The 13,505-nt window shown below is 34.6% G+C and overlaps 1 protein-coding gene across 3 annotated transcripts in view; it reads left to right on the forward strand.

Moving 5' to 3' along the window:
* Nucleotides 1–13,505, forward strand: part of DNAI3 (dynein axonemal intermediate chain 3) — an 84,413-nt gene that overhangs the window by 45,384 nt on the left and 25,524 nt on the right. For all 3 annotated transcript variants that reach the window (XM_054236491.2, XM_009001604.5, XM_078332347.1), the window contains exons 10-15: nucleotides 167–291; nucleotides 1,664–1,753; nucleotides 3,227–3,313; nucleotides 4,646–4,774; nucleotides 8,751–8,824; nucleotides 12,871–13,015. In XM_054236491.2, the coding sequence (XP_054092466.1) occupies nucleotides 167–291; nucleotides 1,664–1,753; nucleotides 3,227–3,313; nucleotides 4,646–4,774; nucleotides 8,751–8,824; nucleotides 12,871–13,015 (650 nt within the window). The remainder of the gene's footprint in view (nucleotides 1–166; nucleotides 292–1,663; nucleotides 1,754–3,226; nucleotides 3,314–4,645; nucleotides 4,775–8,750; nucleotides 8,825–12,870; nucleotides 13,016–13,505) is intronic.

Here is a 13,505-nt window from a genome sequence, read left to right on the forward strand (position 1 = left end):
GTGACATGTAACCAGCGGCAACCACATTAGACAGCAGAGCTCTAAGAAAACTCTTGTTCTCCTGTGGACAAAGTGAAAATGAAGAGTGGCTGTGTAGAAAAGCAAAGGCTACATCTCTCCATGTATAGTTGCTACCAACTTTAATTTCTACATGTGTTTCAACCAGGGCTAATAGCTGTGTCAGTAGCTGTGCGACTTTCTTTTGAAGACAGAGTTTACTTTTCTGGTAAATTATTGCTGCAGCCATCACTGATTCTTTTCTGGAGCTTCTCCGATCCTATACATCCTCAGGTAATTAAGGAGAGTTGCCCATATAGCCTAAATTTTCAAAGACTACTTTCATTTGTACCTTTAGCAGTTTTCATTGCAAAGTATTTTATAATCACTTATTTGTAAACCTTTAATAAAGTTAGGCTTTCTTCAGTGCAGAACGTGTCATCATTCCATTTGAGCAAAACTAAAATTTACAGTTTGTTTATTGAACAAATCAACATGCTATTTTTTCCCCAAAGATTGTAAGAGGAATGTTTAAACTATTTTTAAAACAAACTCTTTTATGGACTTTACTTAAATACTAATTGGTCAATTGCAAACAGATTTTAGTTTCACATGAATTTCCTCAATTCCAAGGATCACCTGGTAATAAATAAAGGTGACTGTGTAGGAGAGCACTGGGGAGTGGTAGGGACTGCAGCCTTGGAGAGTGCACCACCCATCTCCAGGCTGTCTGCCCTCTCATTGCCAGGTGGTCCCATTGTCAAGAGAATTGAGAAATTTGGAATTTTATATGAAATCGCTCAATTTTAAATAGCTCAACTAAAAGCAAACCAAAACCCACAAAAACCCCACTCAAACTAACCAAAATGAATAGCAATTCAAATAAAATGAGGCTGAAGGCTGGGTTTGCTACATAGGGTTCTAGTTTCCATTGTGTGCTCAGTAAGAGGTCTGCCTAGTGGGTGGGTGCTGTATAGTGTTAGACTAAGTAATTTCAGTGTATTAAATATAATAGTAGTTTGTTTCTAAAAGGTATTGCATAATTAAGACTTTCCCTAATAAACCCTAGGCTCCCCTTCTTCCTTTTTCTCTAATGCATTTGACTTAAGGTCATTTTGCTGTAATAGATTCTAGATACTTTAATTATTATAGACCCAGAAATCAAAATGAAAGATCTGTAGCCCTTTCTTGTCACCCACAACATCACCACTCCCTCACTAGAGTTTTCTATCCTTTCTACCCTGTGGCTCTCCTCTCCACTCCAGGAGGGCCTGGCTCGGTATTCAGCAAGCAACAAAACAGGCACAGATCCTGTCCTCACAGAGCTTCCCTTCCATGCTTTTCAGGAACACAAATTTCATAGTCTTTTTGTTTATAAACATTGTAACATGTTCCCAAAATGACTACAATTTGTCTACACTGAGGGGTGGGTTGTGGAGATACCTGTGTCCCCTTGAGAACATACTCAATGTCACTCTATGGCCAATGTGCACAATAAAATTCAACAAAAGCAGCTTTTATTCCAGAGGCAGAACTCTGGGAATAGACTCTGTACACCTTGCTTATAGATAGCTATAAAATTAGACTTTTATCTGTCTTAATATTTTCTAGCCATGATCTTAATAGGTTTTTTCACCCTTTCTTGAATTTGCTGGGTTTACTTTAGTTAATGCTGGAGAGCCCAGATGACATCTTCTGCTTCAAGTTCTGTCCGAGTGATCCTAATATCATTGCTGGAGGCTGTATCAATGGGCAGGTACTTAAGGAATTTTTTTTCAGCTATGTATTAATGTAGACAACCTTTAGTAATAAGTTTTGATTTGGCAGTTTCTTGGACTTAAGGATTCAATTCAGCAGAAGTAAGGCATGCCAATTGTGTGCCAAATACCAGGAAGCAGGGTATAAAGACGTGTTACACGTGGTATCAGCTTCTGAGGTGTTCATGGTGTAACACAGCTTCAAAACTGGAACAGAATTGGTTGTCTATTCATGTTGCTAGGATGGAACCACATATTATATAAGATTCCATGGAAGAACAAAAGCTATAAGTATTACTACCTCTTGGAAAAAAGGCCTCTTCTGAAATTTCCTTGGGAGTAGGAGTTAGGGGATGATCCAGAATTTAAACAGAAATTCACTGGAAAGCATACATATATCACTGAATTTATGTATGTGTGTATACACACACACACACATACATACATATACAGATAGATAGATCTCGATTACATCTTTTATCTTCTTTTTAAGTTATTTAATACCAAATTTAGATCCTAATCTCCAATATCCTACTTCTCTAGTGAAACAAAATAATCATAAAGCCGTTTTATGGTCAGTTTAAATTCATTGCGACTAAGTGGATTTGACCATTAAAAGGGAATATGATTTTTGTGTGTTTGGTTTGAAAGACTTCCTTGTGGTTAAAATGTAAATGCCTGCGGCTTCCATGTCCATTTATCCAGAACAAAAATAACCAGGAAAAAAAATTTTTCTCCCTCAGTTTTGTTCAACCATAACTGAGGGTCATAACGACTCAGCGGCCATCCTCTAAGCCCTGCAAGTCCTGAAATGCCTTTTTTATTCATTACAAAGGTAATGTGACTTTGTTTTAGAATATTTTAGAAAAGCACATTATAAAAATAAGACCACTCACAATTCTGTACTCCTGACATTTGTTAACACTTTAGTATACTAAAATACCTTTTAGTCATTGGAAACCTAATTTAGTGTTACGTATCTACCTTATCCTAATTTTTTTTTTAAAAATGGCCATCCGGATACATAAGAATGCAGAGTTGGCCATAATATTCAATTAAATAGAAATAATCACTTCCCAGCCCTCTTTGGACAGTCAGGTGTTTGTACTCAATTCTGGAGTATGGGCTGTTTTTTTCCTGGGTCCCAAGCAACTATCCCTACAATCACAGCACATTTCCAAAAACAGGGAAAGAACTTTTCCCAAAGCAAAGGGAATTGCATGACATTTATTTTGGATTTTTAAAAATACTGGCATTTATTAATATAAGCACATAAATGAAAGTGCTAAAGATACAGAGAAGAAAATGTTCTTTTTATATTAGCTTTAAAAATTGCTGACTTAAGGTATAGGCTAAATTTGATTATCCCCTAAGGTGATTGACTTATCAGGCTACAAACCAATAGTTAAAATAAATTAAGACCCAGTTAGATATTTTCTAAAAAGGTTATGATAAATTTATTTCTGTTTTAGATTGTCCTGTGGGATATCACTGCACATGCAGATCGCATAGAAAACATTAAGGCAGGCAGTAGTAGAAGTACGAAGGCCACACTGAAGGTAAGCTTTTTATAACATTTCATTTGCAAGTTTTTATCCATTCAAGAGTTTATGAAAAAAGTACATAATGTAGTTGCCAAGGCTAACAAAAACTCAAAAGAGAAAAAAGGAAAAAAAAGAATTGTTACTTCCCAAGCTTTCACCTGTGCTTGTGAACACGTTCTCAATCACCTTTCTGTGGTGAGCACTTGACTAAAACACAATGAATCAAGTTGCACCATCTATCCAAGAATTTGAAGTTCTGTCTCGTTGTTATTGTAAAATGAAATGAAGGGACCAAGTGACTCGCCTAAAGTGAGGTGATTGAAGGAGCACCAGACAGAAGGGCAGGTACCCAAGCTGTACACTGTAGTCCTGTGAGTTTTGGCATACCACCTCACCTCAGCAGGATGGCTTTTCTCTTTTTTTTTGCCAATCAGTTTGAGCTTATGAGGTTAGCCTTGAACTGATGACCTCGCCTTCGCGAGCGCCATGACCTCCGGCGGGAGCCACTTTGGACCCCAGGATGGCTTTTCTCATGCATAAAATGCAGGGGTTACAACATATTTGATGATAATACACCATGATTTTGTGAGGCTATGTATTCTGTTAAGAGGGTTGAGAAGATTTTTCAGTTTCCAACTCTATACCTACCTGCCATATTGCACATTTGCTCCAACCCCATTCTTTAGCCTTAACATCAACAATTCTCTTACCAAAAAGGGTGAGATGCGGCCTTCGATAGACACAAAGAAATACTCCTTCTAGAATGAGATGTCTCATTGATTCTTTATGGAGTAGGTCAATAATACTTGTTAAGGGTAGAGATATAATCTTAGAAGCCAGGTGTGGTGACTCACACCTGTAATCCCAACACTTTGGGAAGCCAAGGTGGGCGAATCATAAGGTCTAGAGATCAAGACCATCCTGGTTACCATGGTGAAACCCTGTCTCTGTAAAAGTAAAAAAAAATTAGTGGGGTGTGGTGGCACATGCCTGTTCCCAGCTACTTGGGAGGCAGAGGCAGAGGCAGGAGAATCTCTTGAACCCAGGAGGCAGAGGTTACAGTGAGCTGAGTTCGTGCGACTGTACTCCATCGAGCCTAAGTGACAGAGCAAGACTCTGTCTCAAAAAAAAAAAAAAAAAAAGGAGAGAGAGAATCTTAGACCAAACCAAAGGGGAAAGTAGATAATCCTATTACCCTAATATATGATAGATGAAAACACTAATTTATGTTTTTCCTTGAACTGCTATATCTCCAAGTTGTTAAGTTTAATTGGAATGATGAGTAAAGTATGAGTTTATTCATCAGCCTCTGAAATTAGTCCTTAACTTTCTTTTAATATTTTTCAGCCTATGTTTCTCCTTGAACCAGAGAGTAATAAAGAAGCAATGTATATCAGACACTGTGCAGTCTCTTCAATAGAGAGTGGACATAAGAAAGTAATTACAGATATACACTGGCTGTCTGAGACGTTTGAGGTGAGACTTGATAGCCTTATACTTCTCTCCTGCTGAATTATATATTTTCAGATTTTATGCAAAGAAGGTGTTTCAAGTCAACAATTTATTTACATTTATATTGTGAAATAACCGGGAACTAAGCGTCAAAAAATTGGGTTACTGTTGCCAGACCAGTATCTGAGATGGGGGTAAGAATAAGGCCAATCTTTCAACTTGATTGGTTTCTAACTAAAAAATGTGGGTGGTGTTAACACTGGTATAATACAATAGTGGAGAAGATGAGGGCTTGATGTGTAAAAATGAACTGCAAATATTTTACACCCTTAGCATATATGAATTTAAGATTTATCATCTCAGATATTTAAGGGCAGAGAACCCTAAAGATCTGTGACATACCATGTAATTTTGCTGGGCACAATCTGGAATTGAGTGTGCTGAGAGGCTGGTAGGTGAAAATTTTATCACTTTTATAATACTTTGCAGTGAAATATAATACCATCTTCTCTGGTAATATGTAATTGCTTTAAGCTTCCTGTGAACTATAAGAATATGTTTAGTTTAGTATATAGATTCTATGAAAAAATGTCCACGGCACAGTAACTGGTCCACTTGTTAAGAAAAATTTATCCTTTTAAATATCTTCAAAGTTGATATTTGCAACTTTATTCCAAATGCAGTGCATGTGGAGAAAGAATCTAGACTTTCTTGTATACATTTTTCTCTTCTCCTGTAATTACCTTTCATTTTACCTGTGTTTAATTTTTAAAAAGATAAAAATGAGAAACCAAGTAAAACTACAGATATAAATATGAAAACGAAGTACACGGGAAAAAAAAAGGCTGACTGCCCAACTTCTGCATTGGTGTTTGTCTTTATGGTTGTATACTTACTTGACTATAACCTCACAAAGCATGGGTTTATAAATTTGGAAACTAGCAAGTTCCCCAAATGTTTTTCTCAAGGGCATAAAGATCTACTATGTACTTTGAATAATTAACAAGTGAAATATCAAGAATATTCTGATAAATTAGAGTTGTAAGAGGTGATTGTCATTATACCAGTTGTAAGAGGTATTCAAATGGATGATGCAAAGCAATAATACTTTTAAAAGTCATAATGAACCAAACTAAATGGCCCACATATAGTTTCTGTTATATATAAAAAGTTTACATATAATAATGGGAGTTGTAATATAAGTAAAGGAACTTCATATCACTTCCATTTCAACTCACACCATGCATGCAAATTAATTCAGATAATTTTAAATTTTAATGAAAACAAATCATAGAAAAATACAATAAATCAAAATAGAATATCAGACTTCTGGAATGAAGATAGTTTTCAAAGATGATTAATGTTGAAAGAAATCAGAAAGAAATGATTGACAGACTCAAAATATACACATATAAATTTCTAAATTAAAAAATAATGAGAGGCAAGGCATGGTGGTTCATTCACACCTAAAATCCCAACACTGGGAGGCCAAGGTGGGAGGATCACTTGAGACCAGGAGTTCAAGACCAGCCTGGGCAACATGGCAAAACCCCATTTCTATGTAAATTAAATAATGAGAGGGATGAAGAGAGATTGATTAATGGGTACAAATATACAGTTAGATAGAAGAAATAAGACCCAGTGTTTGATAGATGAGTAGGGTGACTATAATCAACAATAATCTATTGTACATTACAAAATAGCTAAAAGAGAATTTTTTTTTTTTTTTTTTAGACGGAGTTTCGCTCTTGTTACCCAGGCTGGAGTGCAAAGGCGCGATCTCAGCTCACCGCAACCTCCGCCTCCTGGGTTCAGGCAATTCTCCTGCCTCAGCCTCCTGAGTAGCTGGGATTACAGGCACGCACCACCATGCCCAGCTGATTTTTTGTATTTTTAGTAGAGATGGGGTTTCACCATGTTGACCAGGATGGTCTCAATCTCTTGACCTCATGATCCACCCGCCTCAGCCTCCCAAAGTGCTGGGATTACAGGCATGAGCCACTGTGCCTGGCTAAGAGAATAATTTGATTATTCCTAGTATAAAGAAAAGATAAATCTTAATATTTAAGGTAATAGATAGTTCAAATACCCTGATTTTATCTTTATACATTGTATGAATGTATCAGTATATCACATATACCCCCAAAATTTGTCCATCTGCTATGCATCAATAAAAAATAAAAAGTAAAAAGTCAAATAACAAAATGGAGGAAAACATTTATACCAAATATGGTAAATATAAAAATTTTTGATAAATAAGCAAAAGACATATAAAATGAAACAATTAGTAAATCAACATGAAAATCATTCAGCCTTTCTAATGTAAAAGAATTTAATAGTAAGGTGACAATAATGTGCTATTCTGGATTTATTTAATTTTTAATTAAAAAATTTGATTAATATGTTTAAAAGAATAAAGTGGCCAAACCAGAACACATTGCTGATTACAACATAAAACTATGGACTGCAGTTAGTCAATGTAGTTCTTAAGTCATCCAAATTTTCAAAGTATTTTACCAGTAATTCCAATTTTAGAGAATTCATACTAAGAAATGATCCAATTTATATCTCAAGATACAAAATTACTTGCAAAAAGCCATGTCAAAGTGTTTCCATGAAGGAAGACTGGAAGAGAATATAAGGCAGAATTATACATGATTCTAAAATATTCTGTTTTCCAGACTTCTATAATACTGTTACGTTTTTGGATTTTTAGTCATTGAAACATAAAACCACAGAGCAAGCACATCTCTGCTGTCTCTGACTTCATTATAGCAGAAAAGCCTCGGTAGAGGAGAGGTAACACCATGGGGGTTCTGGAATGAGTGGAAGTTGGTGATTCAGGCCACAGAAATGTCCATGAGGTTTGTGGTTGCCAGGCTTCTGGATGCCTGCAGACCACAGACCTGACCAGGGTGCCACCTATACCTTCCCCACCCCTATTCTCACCTAATTTCATTTGCTGCTAGAAGGCCCACCTTGTTTATTATTTTGCTCATCAGTTCTATCAAGAGGTTAGAGAGTTGGGGAAAGTCATCTATTTCCCTCTCAGTTCCAGAGTGGCATCTTCACAGGATGCCTAAAAGCCTGCTGCCACCTTTGAGAGCTAGTGGGTTGGAATTTTGGACCTTCTAGGACCTGAGAAACCACAGACACTCCTGATAATCCTCTCTGTGCATGCAGAGTTATGCCCATAATTACAGCAGGGTCGGGTCTTACAACAGTCATTGCACACTTAATATTTGGTGTTTCATTTAACACTTAGCCTCTTTCCCATTGATGTTACCTGCTTAGCAACCTCATAAAAGCACCTATGTTTGACTGTACAATTCAGCGAAAAACTGACAGAGCCTACATTTCTAATAATAATGGATAATGAAATGGTGGTACATGATCCGTATATTATAAAAGGATTAGAATAATTTATGAGGCCAGGCGCAGTGGCTCACGCCTGTAATCCCAACACTTTGGGAGGCCAAAGTGGGCATTTCACTTGAGGCCGGGAGTTCCAAACCAGCCTGGCCAACATAGCAAAATCCCTACTCTACTAAAAATATAAAATTTAGCCAGGCGTGGTGGCACATGCCTGTATTCCCAGCTCCTCGGGAGTCTGAGGCAGGATAATCACTTGAATCTGGGATGCGGAGGTTGCAGTGACTGAGATTGCACCACTGCACTCTAGCCTGGGGTACACAGTGAGATGCCATCTCAAAATAATAATGATAACAGTTTATGAATATATAGGTAAATGTTCAAATTATGTGGAGTGAAAAATCTCAGTATAAAAATTTATATGCTTCTAATTAAAACTAAGTAAAAATGTTTCCATGACAAAAAAACTAGACAAGATATATTGCAGAATTGTTTTTGATTTTAAAACCTATTTCCCAAACTTCTGAGATAGTTCTTTTATTAACGTTTAAAAAAAAGAAGAAAAAAGGTAAAAGGTAAATAGCTATGAGAAAAACAATGTTATTTCTCTTGCACTTTTGAAAAATAGATTAACAGAATGGGCTCCGTCTTTGAAAATCGAAGTGGAATATGCTGTCAGCTTGTCACATGTTCAGCAGATTGGTAAGTCTTATTTCAAACATTTCCTAATGTGTTTTCATACATGTTGTTTTTTCTTAGATGCTTCTAAAATCAGTGTCTTCTCCTTAATCTTTATTGTAGCAATTAAATCTAATATAACTAAATGAAAGAATGTTATGGATTGTTGCTGGTTTAAAAATTGTTTTATAGAGGTAAATATATTATGTAAAGAACTAACTAAGCCTTGTGGTTGATAATGTTATATAGCACTATCCATAGTTCTCCTTCACATTCTCATATTTGTAAATTTGTAATATATATTATTTTCATTCAATTTTATCTAAAAATTTTAAAGATTACAACATTTAATTGGGAAAGCTTATTTTTAAAAGTAGAAGAGTTTTAACCTTTTATTGTAGAAAGTGTTTTTATAAACAACTCAGTAGCTACGTTGAAGAATATTCACTTAAATAAAATTACATCTCCCAATTTATAGAACTAAGAATTCATAATGAAACAGGAAATATGAAGAGTACTATTATTTAGCATCCAAATGCTGGACAAACTTTCCTATTCCAAGCAGCTTTGACCCCAATGGAAACAATTACACCATAAGCTACAGAAGCAGCTGTGGAGTGGCAGGAGAAGGCACAAGTGATGTTAGCAACAGCCACAGGCCAGGGTGAGGGAGACATGATTAATCCTGTGAGCATGTATTGGGGAAGATTCTGTTACTACAGGCAATGAAAATTGACAGTGGCTAACTTAAGGGAAAGAAATAAATTTATTGAAAATAAATGTATTGGATATTTATACCAATACTCTACTGGGCGTTTTAATAGGTTAACTATTTTTATATTTGCAACAACCCTGTAAAATATTTATAGAGAGAAAATATGAGGCTACGTGAGATTGCACCATTGCACTCCAGCCTGGGAAACAAGAGCGAAACTCTATCTCAAAAAACAAAAACAAAGAAAAGAAAATATGAGGCTTTGAAGGCAAATTCATATTTCACCTATAGCTGACTAAATTAGAATGAATTATATATAATAGTGCTGAATGTCCTATATTGTAGCTAGTAAGTATGTTTCTGAATCAAAGGAAGAGCTGACTTGGGCCTTGGAAACAGCCCCAGGGATTTGGGTAGCAGAAACAAACGGCCAGCCCCTTTTCCCTGAATGGATCAGTGCCAATTATTGTGTTCTGTTGCTCAAGATTCAAAGTAACTGGAAGAGATTTGCTTGGCTCCCACTGTATCATGAATCCATCCCTTTGGCCAGGGAAGAAATGACAGACAACCTTGAGTGACAGTCCCAACCTGATTGCAGCAATGGACAATGGGGCGGTTCCCCAAAGAACCACTAGAATGCTCTTGCCAAAGAAAAGGGGGAAGTTGTCCACCAGGCAAAGACAATACGTCACCTATAGGGCCATATGAAATATCATGGAACAATTAAATTACATTATATTATGATTTCATAGGGAAACACTTGTGCTATAATGTTGATTGTAAACAACAGAATGTAAAACTATACTGGGAGAACGTTTAAAAGCATATTGACGTGGGTCCTGAGTTGTTCTATATAATGATGGCCATTGAGTTTGAAAGGAAGGAAAAAGGCTAGTTGGTTAAATTATTATTTTATATGATTATTATGTAAATATGGGAATATTCTGGAAATATTTCTTTCAAAAATTATTAAAGTAAGAAATAAAGTTGTGCTTTTAGAAAAGCTTTCAGTTACCTGGAAAAGTCCACTAGTCCTAACCTTTATACTTCAGCCATGCTAACGGTCTTATAATATAGAATATAACAAAATAATTTCCATTAATTAAGAATGTGTAACTGATTTATATAGAAAGTTGAACTGATGCTATCTGTATTTAGCAAAGCCATTTCATGAATGATGCTAATTAATGCTATAAGATTTAAGAAGAGCAATATCATTTTAAAAAACAATTTTAAACCAACCATAAACATGTTTAAAAACAGATCTTAATATGTCACTTGGGGTGTTTTCTCAAGAAATCGATTTGACAGTATAAAAATGATTAATATTTTTATTAATTTTAACCATTTATCTGTTATTTAAATGAATAATTTATATTGATTAAATTATATTTAAATTTGTTAGTGTTATTTGAGTTACTATTTAATACTTAAACCTATACATCTAAGTTATTTAATATATTCTAAATTTATCAGATTATATATAACTTTAGTGATAGAAATTATAGAGCTAATATGCATATTTTAGCCATTTTCATTGTATATTTTTATGTAAATGATACAAAGAATATAATTTCAGACTAGTGTAAATAATATTAAATACACATAATTAATATAAGTATCATTATAATATGTTGTAGTTTCATTATCAGAAGCATATTCCTCACAGGTTAATTATGAAAATCAAATGAGATAGTGTATGTGAACATTCTTTATAAAGTTTCGCATATAGAGGGTATTATTTTTGGTGCACTCTGTATATGTGTGGAACTTCTAAAAAAATTTTAAGATATATTATTTGATTTTTTAAAATTAATCTTTGGGGAAGAAGAAATAATGATAAATAACACTTGTCTTGGTGAGTGCCTACTGTGTACCAAGCACATCATATCCAACTCTGTGTATGTTATTTTCTCTATATTACTTTTAAGATTATGTCACTTTGACAAAACACCAAAAGCATAAGCAACAAAAGAAAAGTATAAATAAATTGGACTTTATCAAAATTAAACATTTTGAGCTTTCAAAGTCATTACCAAGAAATTCCAAAGTCATTACCAAGCATCCACAGAATGGGAAAAAATATTTACAAATTATATATCTCATAAAAGAGTTATATTCAGAATATATAGAAGAACTCTTATCATGCAACAATAAAAACACTGATGACCCAATTAAAAAGTGAACAAAGGTTCTCGGTAGATATTTCCCCAAAGAAGATAAACAAATAATCAGTAAGCACATAAAAAGATGCTCAATATCATTAGCTGTCAGGGACATGCAAATCAAAACCATAATGAGACCTAGAATAGCCAAAACAATCTTGTCAAGAATGAAAAATTGGGAAGACTCACACTTCCAGATTTCTAAACTTTCTACAAAGCTATGGTAATAGAGACTGATGTATTAGAACTAGTATAAGGACAGACACATAGATCAATGAAATAGACTTGAGAGTCCAGAAATGAACCCATACATCTTTGGCCAACTGATTTTTCAACAAGGATGCCAAGACAGTAGTTACTGAACTGGATAAAGATAATCTTTTCAACAAATGGTACTGGGACAACTAGATATCCACATACAAAATATAAAGTTGGATTCTTACCTCACCCCATATACAAATGTTTAAAATGGAATAATAACCTAAATGTAAGAGCTAAAACTAGAAAACTTGTAGACGAAAACATAGTCACGTGTCTTCATAACTTTGAATTGAGGGATGATTTCTTAAATATTGTATAAAAAGCACAAATGCAAATCAAAACTATTTTCGATGAAATACAACTTCATACCCACTAGGGTGTCTATAATCAAAAGACAAAAAGCAACAAATGCTGGTGAACTTGCAGAGATGTGGATAAATTAGAGTGGTTACACATTGCCAACAGAATGTAAAAATAGTGCAGTTGCTTTGGAAAACAATCTGGCAGTTCCTCAAAAGATTAAACACAGAGTTACCATTTAACCCAGCAATTCCAGTCCTAGATACACCCAAGAGAAATGCAAACATACACACATGTTCACTGGCAGCATTATTTATAATAGTCAAAAAGTGGGGGGAGGGGGCAGAATTCAAATTTATTTGTCAAATGTACTGATTGCATCAATTTCAAACTCAATTCTCATATATAATATTAGTCCCAAGATGAGGGAGGTTGTTAACCCAATAAACAGTTTAATTCTCTAAACTATAAAGTACAAAGCTGTCTAATTTCATAAAAATCTTAGTTTCAGATACATTAAAATATAGCCATGGTCACAATGCTACTATGTAGCAGCATTAATGGTAGTGCTGAGGCTGCACCTCTTGTTTGTACTTAATAAAAAAATAAAATATAAACTTTCTGTTTAGCACAATATGTTTTTGGGATATTAGACCACAGAAACCTTTAACCCCTCAAACAACAGAGAAAAAGAAGGAAGAAAGTATTGAAATTCCTTTTGATGTACCATCTACTTTTTTGCATCTAGATCTCTCCTGGAAACCTCTCAGTAAGGTAAGTAATGTGGGGTTTAGTCCATCCTGTTTGCATAATACGCTATTTACTTCGCATGCATAGACATACATATACACACACTCTCTAAAAGTAGAGCAGCTCAAATTAACACTAGACTGTACAATTTGTGTTTATTCAACCAATAAATTTCTTGATTGAGGTTTTTTAAGTTTTAGTTTATTTTTAATTGATACATGATATTGTATATATTATATAATGATTTACACAGATTTACTGTGAAAAGTTGAAAATGAAGAAGTATATGGTTGCTAATGTAGCTGATGTTTGTGATATACAGAAAAAGGAAGCAGAAAAATATTTCAGTTGTTCTATCTGTGCCAATAACAGTGATAGGTTTCAGAGTTCCTGGGAGAGCTTTAAGCTCTCATTATTTTTAATTATTATTTTTAAGAAATAATAATAAAAGAATTGGAAAGAGAATTGGGAAAGAATTTGAAAGAGAAGATTATAAATTTGGGGGACTGGGGTA

The sequence above is a fragment of the Callithrix jacchus genome, chromosome 7, assembly GCF_049354715.1.
Source record: "Callithrix jacchus isolate 240 chromosome 7, calJac240_pri, whole genome shotgun sequence".
Classification (NCBI taxonomy): domain Eukaryota; kingdom Metazoa; phylum Chordata; class Mammalia; order Primates; family Cebidae; genus Callithrix; species Callithrix jacchus.